This window comes from Thermothielavioides terrestris, chromosome 2 (genome assembly GCF_000226115.1).
Source record: "Thermothielavioides terrestris NRRL 8126 chromosome 2, complete sequence".
In the NCBI taxonomy this organism is placed as follows: Eukaryota; Fungi; Ascomycota; class Sordariomycetes; order Sordariales; family Chaetomiaceae; genus Thermothielavioides; species Thermothielavioides terrestris.
This window is the reverse complement of record NC_016458.1, coordinates 678,822-696,784: the sequence shown is the minus strand read 5'-3', so window position 1 is coordinate 696,784 and position 17,963 is coordinate 678,822. Positions and strand designations below refer to the sequence as shown.

At 58.2% G+C, this 17,963-nt stretch overlaps 1 protein-coding gene across 1 annotated transcript; it reads right to left on the bottom strand.

The window, feature by feature from the left end:
- Positions 1 to 2,573: 2,573 nt before the first annotated feature.
- THITE_2111441 (uncharacterized protein) lies at positions 2,574 to 4,365 on the bottom strand. The gene is made up of 2 exons (XM_003651275.1): positions 3,520 to 4,365; positions 2,574 to 3,446 (listed from the first exon to the last, which is right to left on the bottom strand). Exons 1-2 carry the CDS (start codon positions 4,192 to 4,194, stop codon positions 2,634 to 2,636), a joined length of 1,488 nt encoding a protein of 495 aa, XP_003651323.1. The 5' UTR covers positions 4,195 to 4,365; the 3' UTR covers positions 2,574 to 2,633.
- Positions 4,366 to 17,963: the final 13,598 nt, after the last annotated feature.

The following is a 17,963-nucleotide window of genomic DNA, read 5'->3' as shown; positions in this document are numbered from 1 at the left end:
GAAACTACGAATACTAAGGCATGGATTCCTGCCGGCTGGGGCCCCCTAGATCGTCGCACTGGCATCAAAACATTGCACCCACCTACACTAGCCCCCCGGAGACAGCCCCGGTTACCTACCTTACCGTGATAGGTTGAGCCTGATGCATTGCTTATGCGAGTCATGAGTGTTAGGCGTCGATGCGTTTTCTTGCGTACACGATGGTGTACTGCAGTAATGATTTGAGAGTCGTGACCCCCGCCGTGAGATGAGAGCCAGTGGGTTCGAAGCTGACGCCCGAAGGAGCGCATTGGTGCTGGCGCGCCACTCTGCCGCTGCAGCGGTCAACGCTGGGCCTCATGCTGGAAGCTCTTTTAGGTATTTGCTAGCAGGCATCTTGGACGAGAGAGCCTCTGAGCTGCTGACCTCGGCCTGCCCAAATGTAACGTCATGCGTGAGACCCGTCTGTTCGTAGGCTGCAAGTGACAGATCGCTCTTCCCGGCCCCCAGTGATGTATTTCGCTGCGATTCTGGAGCCTCTGAACCTCTCAGGAGTGCCTCTGGGAAGCGTTCTCGCTCGCCGAAGAGGCAGAGCTCCTTTCAAAGTAATGCATTCCGTACGGAATACGCACGACGTTCGATCGAAAACGGAGAGCAGACGGAAAAAATACGAGACAGCGGTAATCCCCGGCGAGGACAACAACCCCCTCCCTCCCTTCCCAGCCCCCTCCCCCTCCTGGCGCGCAACGCAGCAGCGCGTGCTGGGGGACGACGGCCACGGCCTACCAAGTATGCAGGCTTCCCTGGTCTTTCTGGGAGGATTATCCACCTCCGCCTTGACCTCCGCCGGAGAGCCCAAGGTGGGCATGGCGGCATGTCGCGGTGAGGAGGGGTGGGGCTGGTCTTCACAAATAAGCCGTCTGACCAGAACTTGTGAGGCGGTCTGGCCTCCTCTGAACTGGAGCTCGAGTATTCCGTACAGCCTGCTGTAGTTCAACCAACGTTAGAGCGACCGGCCCCCCTTCCTGCTGCACCGCACATCACCATCGGTGTACGGAGTACACAGTTAGCACCGTCACCGGCCCGTCATCTGTGACCGAGATGGGAACGGAGCTAAGGATGATGGGGACACTGCCCAAAAAACCACCCCATACAAGGGCCGGCACTTGCAAGGCAGTGTCCCTGTCGAACTCCATTGACTGTACGGTACGGAAACATACACGCCCCAGCGCAGTAATAGTCAGGGATGAGTCCCGTCGACATCGGCACTTCGAGTCCCAATAGTTGCCTTCCCGCCGGCCCATAAAGCGTAGCGTAGCAGCCTGGAAAGCGTATGCGAATGGACAAACAAGCCGGGTGGTCCCTGGGAGCTGGCCGACTATACTAGTGTTTACCAGAGCAGGCCCCGTCGTGCTGCCACCATGGGAGGCTAGCCGGCAATCCGCGATGCCCGACGTTGCTGGGATACCGCCGCTTTGCGGGAGGGGGGAAATCGCGTCTAATTTGAGGATCATGCCGCTTTGGGATCGGGGACCTACTAGAGCGTCCGGAGAGCGGCCGGCCGCTTTCTTTGTTCTTCCATCCTGCGGACGGTCGAACAGCTGGTTTCGCCCAGTCTAACGCGGCACATACACCCCATTATGTGCTGTGTATGCCCAATGTCAATGACTACGGTACCTACCTACCTTACTCACCTGACCTTCTTACTTACTGTGTGCACTGTATTCCATATAGCATCAGCTCGCTAGGTAGCCCGCCGGCGCTGCTTGCGGGCCCGCGGCTGGCGGAAAGTGGACACTCAACTGTGGAACACACCGCAGAAGGTACTGCGTAGACCGTAGCGGTGATGGGACTCGAGCGAGGACCGAGAACGGAACGACTCTCGGTCGATAGTTTAACGCGGAACTGCTCCGCTCCGATCTCTCCCACTCGCGAGGTCAGGTTGGCAAGAGAGATCGGAAGTGCTACTGTTGCACAAGGTTTGCATGCTTCGCATAGGTAGGCATTTGATTGCGAACAAGAGGTGGACGAGACATACACACCCAAAAAACCGAGAGAACACCAGGCCAAGCAAAAAAAACAGATGACCGTGCCGTGAGGCTACCTCACTCTTCAAAGCCATGCGCCTGTCCCGCCAACCGCCCCCAAAAAAGCACAAACCAGAGAAAAAATAGCAGAAATGACACGTCGAGGCTCAGAACAAGCACCTGTCAACCTTTTGAGTCCTTAAATGCTCGATTGAAATTGCCATAATATCACCACAAGATCGCCGCCCCTGATGCTGTTCCGCCCCGACCCTCAACAAAAAAAAGCAGAGATAAAAAAAAAAAAAAAAAATGGATAGAAAGCCAGATAGGAGCGATTATGAAAAAGGATGGACCCGGAAACAAATGCCAACAACCAGAGGGAAAACCCAGAGCAAAAGCAGGAAATCGGAAGGGAAAACGATAAATAACCCAGTAACAGAGACGTGCAAAATTTCAACAAAAATATCAGCTTGCATTTCCACCACGGGAGACGGGAGAAAACGCTAAAGATTAGACCGCGTAATTTTTGGCCCACCGCCGACGGCGAAACGCTTGATAGGGTTCCACGTTAGTGCCAGACTAAACCGTTCGTCGGCTGCACCGCGATGGCCCAACCTGGGCTAGGACTTAGGACCGTCTGTCCAGCCTTCCGAGCATGTTCCGGTCGATGTCGTTGACCGTCCGAGGGCCCGGCCCCATCAGGTTATCCAGGCTCATCGGGTTAGAGTAAGTGCTCGAGGGAGCCTGGGAATAACTGCTCGACGGGGGCTGTGAATAGCTGCTCGGCGGAGGAGGCTGCGAATAGCTGCTCGGCGCAGGCTGGGGCTGAGGCCGCGCCTGGGGCAGCAGCTGGGATTGCAGCGGCGGCTGCGCCGGTTGCACCTGAGATAGTGGGACCTGAGGCGTTCTTGACGGCGGCTGCAGCGGCATAGGCCGAGACGGGCTATTCCGGGTGGGAGTCGGGGGCCGGTCCCGGTCATAGGGGCCTTGTTGCTGGTACTGCGGATAAGCCGCCGGCGGGGTCCCGTTGCTGCCGAGCGAAACCGGGGATCGTCTGCGAGGATCATCGTCGAGAGGGTAGTTCGGCGGCGGCGGTCGCGAACTGTGCTCCTCCTCGAGCGGGCGGGCCCGTCGGCGCCCGGGGTCTTTGTCGTCGTAAGGGACATATGCTCCTGTAGGCGACTGCATCGGCGGGGTGTACTCAGTCGGCGGATACGGATAAGGGCGAGCTTGCTGCGCTGGCGCGGTGGCAGGGGGCAAAGGCTGCCCGTACGCTCCGTAAAGCGGGGTTCCTGGAGGCACACCTCCTGGAACAGCCGACACCGGAACAAAAGCGGCAGACGAATTCGACGAGACGGGCTGAAAGATGCAGTCGATTCGCAGCTTGTCGCAGTTTGTGCACTTGCCGTTCGTCGTGTGGGTGTAACCGCTGCAACGGATCTACCGAGGTCCAAGTTAGCCCCTACGCGTGCAAAGACCAGCCGGCAGCCCCCGGCGCGAGCATCAGTGTTACCTTTCTCTTTCTGCAATAGCGGCAGGCAATGGACGTCCTTTGCCTCGGCGCCGTTTGCTGCTGAGTCGACGGAGGCGGCGGCGGCGGGCCCATCCCATACGGATAGGGGGCCGGTGGGTATCTGTAGTAGTCGGGGCCATACCCGCCACCCCTCCCCTGAGCCGCCTGCTGTTGATCGTAGTACGGGTCGGGGTAGGGCCTGCGGTCGGGGTACTGCCGAGGATCATCGTATAGTCTCTGGTCCTCGTAGGGTCTCCGGTCCTCGTACTGCCGCCGATCGTCGTACTGCCGCATCCTATCGTCGTAAGGCCTGCTACGGTCGTCGAACTGCCTCCGGTCCTCAAACTGACGGGGGTCTTGAGCGGGATAGGGAGGGGGATAGCGCGGGTCCGGTGGAGGGTGATAGCCGTTTGGAGCTGGGGGTTCCGGCGGCCAGCTCCGGGGATCTGGTGGGTATCTTGGGTCCGGGGGGTAGCCTCGGTCCGGATAGCGCGGATCTGGCTGGTAAGCCGGCCCTGGGGGTGGATAGGACGGCATCGCGGGCAGCGGAGCGCTGTCTAGGCCCGCTTGAGGGGGCCGTCTCCGATCATCACTTTCAGACGGAGGCGGGTAGCGCATGGCTTCCTGGGGATCTCGCGCGCCGTCCTCTTTGACTCTCCGATAGTCGTCCGCCATGCTGCACCTTGATCGTCAATGGTTGGCGCGCAGCTCGACCGGGCGGGCAATTAGCGAGACAGAAGGGCACGCCGCCCAACAAGCATTCGAACGCTCCAGCGGGAGCGCGTTGCGATCCTCAGGAGGAACCCTCAAGCAAGGCGGATGGGGGCGGTAGCTCGCAGACGAGGCGCTGCGTTTTACTGCTCTCTGCTCCGAGACGTCTGCGAGGACGAGATGTGGTCGAGAGGGCAGAGTGGAGCCACAGGTCGCAGGAGACCTCAGGCTGGGGAGAAAGGATGGCGAAGAACGAGAAGGCGGGAAGGAAGGAGGGAGGAGGCAGGAGGGAGGAGGCAGGAGGGAGATGTGCCGCCGAGGGTGGGGGGGCGCGGGTGATGATGTACCCAGAGTGTTGCGCCGGGACGGGAACTTGAACGAGCCCTTTAGTTATCAGGGGGCGGGAGTTCCCTTCTTGCTGGCGGCCTGGTCCCGAAGTTAGTGTGCACGACCAGCGGGGCTGAAAAAGCGAAAAATAAGCTAGGGGCTGCATGAAGTCCAGCAAGACCCCCCCGACAGTGGAACACCGCCGCCTGCGTTCCTGCTGCGGTAGCGAATCAGGCAGCTCTCCAGCGCATGAGCGGTTTCGATCGCCCACAGTCCACAGTGGGTACTCAGTTAACGACGCCGGGGGGAGGGGACCGCGACAGGGGGGCGGGACATGGGAAGCGGGAAGGGAAACGGAAACGGGTGCAGAGTGCAGATGTTAGCTGCATGCTGCTGGGGTGGGCAGGGGAGGGGTGTGTGGCGAGCGTGTTGCAGTGACGGAAGGTGTGGGCGCAGCGGGAAGCGAAGGCTCGGTACCCTAGTCTAGTGTCCAACCTGAACACAAGGGTGGGTGGGATCATGCGAGCCCAAGCCAAGGGTCGGGTGTGCGCACGGCCGGCTGGCACTGGTCGCTCAAGCCGATTCGATCGAATGACCAAAAACATGGAAGGAACAAAGCCCAAGAAGCCGAGCCGCCGCCGCGGCCCAGAGGACTTGCTTGCTCCAAGCTTATCCGGCAGCTGGGACAGGCAGGAAAGCTGCGACTTCCAGGTTTCTCACGCATCGAAGGGTGCGCTCCTTCCTTGGCCGCCCACCAAGGGCACCCCAAGAGCCTAACCGCTCTGCGCTTCAGGTCCAGCGCTTCCCAGCCGCCGCTGTTGGGCGGGCGACCGGCCAGCTGCGGCGCAAACAACCGGCAACTTGGGATTGCTTCCTGTCAAGAACATGTCCACTTCTTGCAACCAGCCCAGCGCTTGGGGAAAAGATGACAGGCCTGTTTGTCATGTCTGGCTGTTGGTGAAGGGCTCGTTGTTTTGGGCGCGTAATGGCAAACCACGGCCAGCTGCGTCGTAGGCGGCAGTGTGTCCGGACCCGGTAGCGAAGGGCCCAGAGCGATTCTGGTGCGGAGGGGACAGCGGGATGCTGATGATGCATCCTACTTCGCAATTCAGAAAGACGCAGCGAGTCGTTCGACAGGGTCATAACTTGTACGGAGTACCTGGTGTGTTTCCCGGCGGGGTTTTGTCGGTGACGTAAAGCTGGCAAGCGATTCTGGGAATGAAACGGTTGGCTGCTGCCCCGGCTTGCACTGTCTGCGCTTGTGCCATTCACAGGTCGGGCAATGCTCCCGCAACTGCACGCGCTTGGACCGCTGCGTTGGATTCATTCCCTGGACGGTTGGATTCAGTTGGCTGCTGGCAGGCACAGCAAAGGCTCTGGTCGTTTCAAGTGATCCTACCGAGAAGTGGATCATAGAATTGCGCCTTCGCGCGGGAGCAGCTCGGGTAGGGCCGCTGTCCCTTGTTCATGCGACTCGGTCCGTTTATAGTTTCATGGGGTCCCGAAGGCCAAGAAGGCATCTTCTTGGTTGGGTTTCAATCGCTTTGCACTGTCTGCAGTTTCAAGGCAGATTCACCTGGACCAAACTCCCATTTCCACCTTTTGCTATGACGGTCGAAGTTTGGATTGCGACTACGACACCACGCTGACTGATGAATGTCGACTCACCATCTCCCTCTCAGAGTGGAAGCGAGCCCAAACCGTGCGAGTGATGCAACGCTTGTCAAATACAGCATTGTACGACCACTGTTGCGCCACAACGGCGGCAGCCGTCGCCCGGCCGCAGGTGAGGTCGCAGGCGCTCGGGGCCTCATCCCTGATCGTTCAAATCCGGGCGTGTCGTAACGTTATTCCGTCCGATACGTTAACGCACCGAGCAATGATCACCTTACTTCGTATTACCAAGTATCCGCACAGAGTCGTCGGCTGCCCAGCCATGAGTGCTCTTCTCAACTCCCCACGTCCCCACGTAGTACGCACATAGGACCTCACCGCAACATGCATTATGCGCCGCGTCTCCACGATTCTCTGCCGGAATCTCCAGCGCTGAGCTGGTAAAATGCTCCGCGCTGGGATTTGAGGACCGGAATAACTCGGAAGGTACCTAGCTACCTGACATACGCACTGCGGCTGAATCGCCTTCCATGTTTGTGCGTCAACGGCAACGCCAAACGGGAAAGAAACGACAGCGCTGGGAGGAACACAGTGGCGCGAGACTGTGCTCGGGGAGCCGATCCCTTCGAGAGGTGACGCAATCACACAACTTTGTGCGCCCACGGCTGGCCAGGCTCGATCCGAAAGACTGAGCCCAACGACCAACATCGGCGGTCTCGGCCCACTCAGCTTCGGGCCGGTGCGGCAAGGTTCACGGCATGGTCAAAGCGGCTGCCTGCCTGCCCCTTGCGTCTTGACGCATCGGTCAAGATGTTGTAGCCAGCGCCATCCCGCTCTTTTCCGGCCCTGTGCTCCCCGAGAACTTCGGAAGACTGCGTCGCTGGTCCCCTGACGATCTCGGAATTATGCCACATCCCTAGCGCAGCCAGCGCCCCAGCATACACATAATTACACTAAGTTAGCAGCAGCCTGCGTCAGTCAAGATCAGCTGACTTTCCGGAATAAAACTTTTCCACGGATACACGGCAGCCTTGGCGCTGTGGTGTGCGTTGGTGACAAAGAGCTTACTGCTCCTGCCTCCGTGGAGTGACTCGATGGGGAGTGAGCCATTCACCGTCGTCACGCTGCTTCCTGGCTGGGAGATGCTTGTTGTTAGTAACATCTTTCAATGCCAACCACCCGGAGATTCGAGGACAACGACGAGGACGGCTACTAAAGAGAATGAAAGAATTGACATGTGCACCTCTGTGTCCACTGTGCAGTTGGTACCTAAGGTACCTTGCAATACGCCACTCCTCGAGGTGTCGACGGGAGGTAACATAAGCGATGACCGAGCGCAACTGTCCCAGTAACTTCCCATACTCGGCACAGCGGTTTCCGTACACGCAATGAGGGACCGGGGCCTGGAAGTTACAGACATTTTAACAACGCAGATATACCTCCTTTCCGACCTATCTCCCAAAGATCTTGTTGTCTAGAACCAATCGTGCATGCAGCGGCCCTTTTCACGATGTTCGCAGCGAGTCGCCGAGATGGCTGCCCGACGACCCGCCTTGAATCCCTTAAGGACCCGGGCCACGTCTCGCCCGACGCGTGCCGGCAGTGAAGTCGGCGAACCAATCTTACGCGAAGGCACTCCAATGAATGAACAACAGGATGTCAAACATGTGTTCGATCAGCATCGTTGTCTCTCCAAAGTGGCGAGTCGGGAGACCCCGAGAGGCGAAAGGAACGTGGTTAGTGGTGGCTGCAGGTGCTCACCGGACGCCGAGACCGAAAGAGGCTTCGTGGAAGATGTCTCGCTTGCCCAACACGTGCATTCTGGTCGCAGATGACGCTCAACGCCCACTGTCGTCCTACAAAGGCCGGCTCATCCGCGAGGCCGTTGTTTTCTTTTTTCGCGACAGCTCATGGCCAGGACGGCATGGGCGAAGCTCCGAGGTACGAGCGAGGCATGCATTTGGTAGTGTCACGCACGCCTGTACGCAGTAGCGGTGGTTGTACGAAAGGGTACTGACGGCATGTTTGTCTCGGTTGTCCTGCGTCATGCATGCTCAGACTGGGAGCCAAAGCTGCCAGCAGTTGGACGCGGGAAAACAGGAGATCAACCACGGGAGGAGAGCAGCTGGATGGGTCGGATCAAAGCTCCCGTTAGCATGACGGGCAAGGCGCCCTGCACCTGAGAACAAACGATCTTCGGAGGCTAATCACTTCTGGCCAGTGAGGCAACGTTGTTGATGCGTCCACAAAACAAAACGGGACGCGGCGGCATCGAGCAACCGAACTTCCCGTCCCGTCCCGCACCATCTTGTGCCGGTTACTACTTCGCAGTACTTTTTACACCTCGCATCGCATATGCTCCGAAGCAGAGGGACCCCGCCTTCGCCCACCGCCCATTCATGTGAGATTGCAGTGCTCAGACTCTCCGGCGTTCTAGATCGCCTACCTAAAGTGTTGGGGACGGGCCGCCATCGTCTTCCTGTCGGCGCCTCGAGGGACAGAAAGCGGATACTTCTCGACACATTACACGTACGCAGCAGCGACTGTATCGTGTACAAACAGTAACTACCTACAGAGTAGGCCGGCGGACGGCCCGCGCATGTGGCCACCTGGTCGTTCCCGTAGCTGCATTGACAGGGCTTCCCGCGCGGCGCGGCAGGGATAACTCCTCGGGAACCAAGATCGATCGTCTTTGCAACAAAACCGCCTTCCCACGCTCGTGAATCGCGGCCAGGCGATGGGCCTTCATCACTGCCTTATTCACTTCACCCCAGGCGCATATTAGGTTTGCCGTCGCTGGCCACCCACCAGATGCGTCATGCATGCGACACGGAGAGACCGCCTTCGAGGAGACGGTTCGAGGGGCGGGGCTTCGCAGCCCGCCCCTCCATCGTCTTTACCCGACCACTGGGAAACCGGGAAGAGGAATTGAGGTTGAGCAGGAGCGTGGGCCGAAGCTTTCCGTCAAAGAATCCAGCCGCCTCCCTCTTCTTTTGTCCCGTCTGCTCCGTCTTGCCCCCTTCAACAGCTCGTCGGCCTGTCTCCGTGAGCCGCGGGTCTCCGCGACAAATTGATACTCTCTGTATGTACTGTACCTAGCTATACGCATAGCAGACGGTTCACACAAGACAAGACTCCATATCCCGCCCGGCCCCAAAGCCCCAGGGAAGCAAAGTCGGGCGCAGAGGAGAGGCGGCGTGTAGCTGCGTGTGAGAAAGGCAGCTCTTACACAGTAAACGCACACAAAGACACACACAACACACACAACACTCAAAAAAAAGGCGTTCTCAGAGAGGGTGGGAAGCATGGCATAAGGCCGATTAATTAACACGCCAAGTTCACTACCTAATCCCAGCAAATCACACGTCTAGGGGCAACGATCAGCAGGGAGGGGGACCCAGCAAAACGAGCAGCGGTATAAACCACGAATGGAAACGGCTGCAGCGCAGCAATTGGGTGCAGTTACGCCTGCTCCCTTCTCTCGAGTCTCTGGATACACTACACTACTACTAGTGTAGTGTAAGCTGACCGTGAGGGAGCATTTGCATCAAAGAAGAAATGGCCAAGTGGGTATCGCGAGTAAGTGCTTTGCATCCTCACACCGCTCGGGCCAGGGCCAGAACCGAAGCCCATCTAACGACTGCGTCCTGCGTACGCAGTAAGGTCAACTTGCACAGTGAGCGTCCCTGCCGCCGAGCGCTTGTTGTTGACACTCTTCGGCGACTTTGTAACTCTTGGTATGCTTTGCGGATACGACGTTGCAGTCTCAGGCATTTTCAGCCTGGTTTCCGTTCTTGCTCATCCCGTACAGGCCGTGTTGGGTATTCCGGAGACGGTGCGCAATCGACAGGTGCAGCACTGGGTGTGGAAACCTTGTAAATTACGGAGTTAAGAACACACTGTACGGATTATGCACACACAACGGCTGGGTCAGGCCCGCGGAAGCTCCACCGCCAAACAAGGCAATTCTCGGCTGGTGGGGAACAAGGATCGGATGGATCGATGGAAGTGACTGCGGCATGGATGCGCGTGCCGCCCGCACCTCTTTTAGGCTCATCCCGTCGCCCTTCTTCCGGGCGCATCCTCCCATTGGCCGCTTGACTAAGCTGCATGCCTGCACCCGCTTCGGTTTTTTCTCAACTGCGCCCGCATGGATAGTGCCCTGCGGCGCAGCGCGTCTTCCAGAAGCCATTGGCTGGCATGGACGCCTTCCCTTCCTGCCTGACGGCTCGCTTCTCCAAGTTTTGCAAGGGACGGCATGCAAGCAACCTGTTTCTGCGACGACGGGCGGAAGCCCCTCCGTTTCACCCACGCACGTCTCTCCGATGCTGACAGGGGTCCGTTGCCCAGCGTTGCTCGCCGACTTGCCATGTGTTTTTTTTTTTTTTTTTTTTTTTTTTTTTTTTGCTTGCCGGTCAAACCCCGCTCAATTGGCATCGCGCTCCGCCTTTCGCCTTCGCCACTCAGGGCGATGGGGTACAACTATTCCGGACTGCCTACACAGTATGCACCTACGCAGGACGGAGGCTGGGTCGGGACTTTTCTTCGTCGTTCTCAAGTCCACCGGGCAGCACTCACGATGCCGTCTTGCGGGCGCTCAGATTGGAGGCTGGGTCGCAACGGCGAGCGCAATGTTACACACGGTGGCCACAGGCATGACAGTGACATGACACTCAGACACTGGCTCGGCGAAGAAGTCCCCGGCAGTTTCCAGCCAGCCGGTTATTGGCCGAGTGCCAGCTGGGCGCTATTCCCTCCCGTGGTAGCGGAGGAGCCTCGGCTCTCAAAGGACCGGGAACACCCGTGTCCCTGTGTCGCTGACACAAAGAGGGGGTTTCGAAGGCTGAAGACGGCTGCTCCATCCGCGGGAGTTTAGATGCGTTTACTGAATACATTCCGCGGGAAGCATGGCACCTGTTTTGGCTGGATAGTCTACACTACAAGTGCCTCGAACCTCCATTCCATTGATTTGCTTGCTGGCACTGCTTGACTTTTGTTCCGGTTCTGCCTGAGGAATTTTCTTACACGCCTGAGACCTGCCTGTAGGGCAATGAAAAATGGCTTGAGGAATGAAATGGCTGACAGAGACAGTAATAAGCGAGCTGCGAGCTTCCTTCAGGGCGGATGCTGATCCTTCAGCAGTGAGCGGACAGGTACTTAGTTGGTCGCTGCCCCAGCCATTGACGGATGGAAGGATTTAAAACGGACGCGCACCGTTGCAGGTGGACACGGCTCCCAAAACAAGCTTGCGTGCGCAGTAAGGCTGTCAGTACTTGTGTAAGCAAACTTGTCAGAAGGCAGGCATGAAAATGTAAACTGGAGGCCGACACCCACAGAAGAATGAGCGAGAATTCGCGGGTACGGTGTGCTTTGTGCCCATTTACCTAACATTACTTGGCCTCCACCGGACTGAATGCAAGATCGCCGTTTGGTATGTAGTCGTGAGCTGATAAGAATTTTGAAGCCTCTGGCAGCTCATCCACAGTAGTGCCGCAGTGCAGCGCCGTCCACGCCTGAGGAGTTTCCGAGTGACTTGGACTGTCGATCTTCCAAGTCAGACAGGCCTCGAGTCGGCGCGGGCGGCGATCTCCTTTGTTGATACACAGTAGAACTGTAGAACTGTGCGCCTCCGAAAACTAGATCAGCTTACGCTACCTAGTCTCGTGAATTCTGTGAAGAGCGGTATATATTCCCTACGACCAAGTGATCTCACTGTGTAATGACTACGCTCCGCGGAGTAGCGGAGACCTTCTGTTCGCCTGCCCCGGGCTTTGCCATCCCGGGCAGGTTCCTGCGCTGCGGGACAAGGAAGAGCACCGGAGAAACGTCCCCGAGACGGAGCTGGTAAGAAAGGGGACGGCTATGCCTGAGGCAACTTTGTGCGTTTTGGGAACCGGTACATGCCGGCATGTGTTTGATGCTGCGAGTTGGGCACCAACACGGCAGCCTCCCCCTCCTGGAGTGGCCAATTGACGCCGTCCAGAAATATCAGTCAGAATGGCCCGTCTCTGTCCATCGCAAGGCGGACTCAGAGCAAAATCCCGTCCGCCCCTGTTGCGGACCCTCCTCCGTTCGCCGCCAGGGCACCAGCGTTAGTGAAGTCGTATCGGCTGTCCCACTTCTTCCCAACCACCCGGTCCCGGTATCTCGGGGCATGCTTGGAAGCAATTGCTTGCAGGCGTACCCATAATATCACGGTAGGCGGACTACACTACACGGGTGGTCGACGGATGGGGCGCGGAACTGAATACGGAGGTAGGTACCACTCCGCCATCTCGCCTACACCATAGCTTTGATACAAAGAGAGGACCGTGATGACTTGGGTGGCCTGTCTCCGCGGCCGAGCCGACCGTGGATGCTTGGTCGGCGCCTACGGGAGAACGAGGCCAGATCACTCGGTTGCTGACGCAGCATAACCACTCAAACCCTGCAGACATCGGTGATCGTTACCGCCACCACAAGACAAGCAAGATCCTGGTTTAAAAAACGATAGCTCGAGTCCCAATTGAACGGCCCAGTTACCTGAGCTCAGCTGACCAAGGTTAGATCGGAAGCGGCCTGGAGCTGAGTTGTTGTTGGCCATGACGGCCCGGAAGCCCCCGAGACAATTGCTGCAGACCTCTCGTGGAGAATCCATCAGCGGCGGGCGGTTGCCGCCAGAGAACTCGCCATTCAACAAAACAGGCGAACAATAACGACGACAACGACAATGACAACAATACTGCGTTGTTTGAAATAATGTCATCGCATAAAGGCGGCCAGGTCGCGTCAGCTGGTGCCACGCCGAGAGACAATTGCGGGCATCCGAATCCGAACAAAAAAGATGGGCTGCGAAGCCAGCCAACCCAACCTGCGCTGGCGCTGACGCAGTTCGGTGGCGCGAACCAACATCCTGGCACAGCACCTGCGCGGTTCTCGCAGAACCGCCAAAAAAGTAAGGCGGCTACACGGGTGCGTAACTACCGAGTCTTCCGGGGTCCGCGGAACTCACACCGGTTCGCTCCACAAGTTTCGACGGGCGCCATCATCATCACACCGGGTCGGTTCGTGCTTCCCTTCCCCGGTCTGTTGTGGCCTATCGCACGCCCTGTTGGCCGACCACGGGCCCAATCACGGTGGCCAGAAACCAATCAACTTTTGTCTTGGCAGTCACGTGAACAAAATCTTATGCGCCCCACATATCCCTTCCGCGCGGTTGCTGGGCTGAGGAACGGGTCGACCGCCAAGATCCGGCCAGCCGTCCCAGCCGTCGCACTGTTTGATGGCGCCTCTTCGTCCTCGGGGTTCCACCCGAAGTCTGTAAACCGCATCAGGAAACGGCGTTGGTTTGGATACGCCTTCACTGCAGTGATAGACCGGCGTCACGCCTTGCCTCCTGCGGAAAGCATCCTCCGATACGGAGTCCTTAACGCTGCCCACACACGGATCAACTGCATACTACCAGGGGCAAGCGGTACTGATGCGCCAGTTAGGTGTGAGTTCCATGACGATCTGCAAACGCAGCATTGTGTGGTAACTACCTAACTGCCTCCCGTCGTGCACTTGTGAGGCTCGCTGTCTTCATGTCAAAAGACTGGATTTACTGTGCATAAGAGAGTCTCTCTCGCAAGAAACGTTTACCGTTAACTGGTATGCACTAACTAACGAGTGGATGCCTCGCTCTGGTCTCGCAAATCCTGCTGCCGATGCGACCGGGCGAGTGGCCGGCAGAAACGGGCTGCAGTCGGTCCCGTTTGCCCCTCTCCCCCCTGTCGCCTGGCTTCCTTCCTCCTTTCGTGTCGGTTTGCAATCCCCAATCAGCGTGCTCTCCCGCGCGCCTTCAATTTGGCCGGGGTACGAGCAGCCAGGGTGCCCTGTTGTGCCACGTTGCAGTGGAGGGAGGGGTGGCCCAGGGAAATTTACCAAGGTACGGAATACATACGTCTGGACGGAGCACTGGTCGCATTACATGGACTTGCCTTACACGTGTACACTCCACTGTACACTACAGAATATGTCCATCCCGTTCCGCGCTTCCCGGAGTGCCATGCCCGTCATCGCCTCCCTTTCCCTTGCCTAATACACTAAAGTGTATGCGTGTGTCAGCGTCGCCTGACACGACCAGCTCAGCATTGCTGGAATTGCTTCTCCCCATGTAGGGCTGAGCCAGCGGCTTGACCGCCGGAATCGGACGACCAGGGTCTCGGAGCCGATCCTTGCCCCAACAACTGTCACAATCCTCCATGGCAGGAGGAGGGAAGCGGATGGTGACCCGTGCGCGGCGGCTCTGCAGCCTGCCATCCGAACGTCGCCGGGGTGGCCAGCCCGGTGTCGGGTGAGACGGGCAAGCGACTCCTTGCCGAGAGGAAAAGGAGGCGTTCCCGTCGCCCGCCACGGAAGTTGCATGCCCGCGGTAGGCACACCACCGCACACTACGGAGCACAACAGAAGAAAAGTCAAACCGGCACGGCTCGGGCTGCCAGCCACATATTGATGCCACACGGGAGCGCAGCGGGATGCTGCACGGTGTGAATGCACCTCTTCGGCAATACCTGAAGGGCTTGCAGGCAAAATCCTTTATTCTCACGGCGGCTTTCGGCCAACCAGCACCAGCGGCAAGGAAATTGACTGGCCGAGTCAATTCGTTTTTCATGCACCCATCGATCGGCCGGCCGGGTGCACCCGCCACGAGTTGATTGGCCGCTGCGTGCCGTTTCTGTTTCTGAGGGCCGGGCCGGGAGCATGGTCTGGGCGATGAGCTGGCAACAGCGCGTGCGGGCTCACGGTTAACGTGAGGTGGCCGATGTCTCTCGGGCGGCATAGCCTAATTTATGCCGGTTTCACAGTCATCAACAACCTGCACAATGGAACGGTGGACCGCGCCGGCTCGGGTAAGACGTTTGGTCCCGGGATGCCTTGGCCGCCCCCAATGGCCAATGCTGGGGGGAACGACGGCCGACATGCCGAATCAGCACCGCCGTGGCACGACAAAAACCAGTGGGCAGAGGCTTGCAATGGGATCGATCCTCGGGTCTGGTACCAGCTCGCGCGAAACAGGCAAACCGGGCAAACAAGCGGTGAGAGCCGTCGCACATCGAGCAGGACCTGCAACCGGCTTGGCGCCGTACATTTCAAGCGTGACGGTCGTTCGTTGCGAACCACATCCTGCCTTGCCTGGTCAGGCATTTAAAGACGCCAGCATTCTGCTGATCACATCACGCCCCGGGCGCATGCATGGTCACCGTTACCATGCATACTCCTTCCACCGTGCTGCAATCTTCCGTACAGCAACAGCTGCTCAGAGTACAGCAGCGATACCAGGGATGTAGGTAGGCTGGCTGTCGACGGTGTCTCCAACGGTCTGGCAGTCCACATCCCTGCTGGGAGGTTCATGGACGGGCATGACGACGACGCCTCTGACAGCCCAAGAGGGCGGCCTGGAAGGCCCGCTAGAAGCCGCCCAATGGTCCGTCTGGGGTTGCACTGCAAGGCGTTTCGACCCAATAATAGGTGGCGCAGGTATTACCCAGTGCGCTGTAACACGCTGAAGCGTCCCGAGATGCGTCGCCGCAAAATGTGGGATCTGACAGCAGCTCCGCTCGGGACGGGTACGGACGGGAAGACAGGTCTTGTGAGACCCCAGAGGTGCACATCATCAAGCCCGCCCTCGGTCGACCCCTGCCGATGACCCAAAACGTTCAGGCCAAGAATGCGAAGCGACAGAAGGCATGGATGGACCCGGATCACGGCGTCTGGTTGAGACCAACCAGCCGCACGCAGCCGTACACTACTGCAGTATGGACGCAGAGCACATACATGCCTACATCCATCGGACTGCGTAGTTTCCTACCTCCTGCGTCTGCGAATACCTTACTGCGAGGTGCGCTGCATGCTCACCTCCACTGATCACAAGGATGGCAAAGCTGAGAGGAAGGGGGGTCTCGCAACATTGTCGCCGTGCCGCTCGCCACCCTCTCTCCTCGTTTCGCAACCCTGCCACCGAGGCCATTCCTCCCCGCTCTCGCACAGCCGGGTTGCATGCAAGCCTCTTGCCGCTCTGTTCGCCGTGCAGCAGCAACAGGCCGCTTCCCAGCAGACACCCGCGCGAGGGGATTTGCTGGGAACCGCTCCCCCCTTCCCTCCCATTCGGCTCGACTGGGGGGGAAGAACTCACCGGCAAAAACGCCTGACATTGTCGTGCCACCCTGCAGATTTGTTGAAGCATGGCTTGCGTCGCACAAATTCTTGCGCGTGGCGTGTGAGACGAGAGGGGGGGCAAGGACCAGCATTTCATCTTACACTACATTTTCCTATTTAACTACTGTAGTGTACAGTTAATCTCAATGTGACTGGTAATGATGCGAGTCTTTCTTCTCACGCGCTAGAGTATATTGTAGTCAACGTTATTGATGGAACATAGGTACGGAGTAATTCGTACTGTGGAATGCTTGGTCCCCCCGTAACACGACGCCGCGCAATCCTATCGAACGGGGATACCGCTCAGCCACCCCGGGGGCGTGTCTCCCCCGTGACTGCGGACCGAGGCGGGGTCTTGCGTTTCCCTTTCGTGGGATCGCCAGCGAGATCGCTCGACGGTACCCGTTTGTCAGCCACCCCCAAGCCGCGCTAACAGCCGCTAGTCGGGGATTTCGCGTCCCACCCTGTCCGGGGCGCCGGTGTCGCTTGCCTATCGCGGCCAAGTGCGCAAAAGGGCGCACGCCAATCGGCCCTGGAACTGAGTTTACCCTAGGTACCGAGCTTACCAACCTGTCAGCGCGCCGCGCCATTATCCCAGCTTATTTCTTAACACAGTACCTCTTCTTCTGCTGTTCTTTATCACACCAATTGCGAACTGCGGGGGAGTTATCGAGGAACCAGGATTCGAGAACGAAGGCCTGTTTCCTGTTTCTGCGACGTGCGTGTGTGCGTGCGCCCCTTTCTCACCCATCGCATCTGCCGTGCCGCAAATTGGCGATCTCCCAGCCTGGGTCTTTTCTCATTGGGCTGGCCCAAACTTTTGGACCCCACGGTAGGCAGACCGGCACCGTACTGCGTGTACACCGACTAGTGAGGTACATACACTAGCTCTGGCTCCCACAGGATGCTGTTGCATTGTCCGTCCCGTTGCAACCTCACCCGTCCCGCTCCCGTCCCGCCCCGGGCCACTGTCCGACCGTGGGTGTCGACGCTCAAGTGTCGTCCCGGCTTTGTTTGCAGTGCACAGAATTGGACGTTCAGGTCTGGTTCGTCGGCCAGGACGAAGACAGGTGGAACTGTGCTACTTTGTGTCTGCTGATCTGCTCAAATGAATATTCCTCGCCCGTCTCCATAAACTCATGGACCGTCATGCACGGATCATACCGGACGGTTTGGTAGCACGTTGAATTCGTTCCTTCGGGGCCGCCATTGACCTCATCAAACTCTCGGGAGAGAGAGTTTCCCAAACCTCACCTCGATTGCCCAGCACAATGTTTACTGAATCTGGAATTCCGCGTTTCTCTCCGAGTCTGCTTCGCGGCGGTTTTCCAGTATGCTTGCATACTACAGCTCCACATCACGTCGAGTCAAAAGTGGCCGAGATGTTTCCGCAGACCACGGGCGGACAGAACTTAGTTAAATAGCAGAAGAATGAATTCACCGTTGACCAACCTTTTTCTGTGACAGGCCAGTGATATATGATCAACAAAGTTGCATCGTTTCGCTTTTTGGGGGGCCGTTTTCGAGCAGCAAAACACCGTGAACGAGCGAAGTTGACTGCGCTTTCTCGAATAAGCTGTTTGCCTCCCCCCCTGGACGTCCAGCAAGGCGCCAGA

Coding starts and splice junctions, on each gene's coding strand:
- THITE_2111441 (XM_003651275.1), bottom strand. CDS start 4,194: ATGGCGGACGACTATCGGAGAGTCAAAGAGGACGGCGCGCGAGATCCC. Junction 3,447..3,519: donor GCTATTGCAGAAAGAGAAAG/GTAACACTGATG, acceptor GGACCTCGGTAG/ATCCGTTGCAGCGGTTACAC.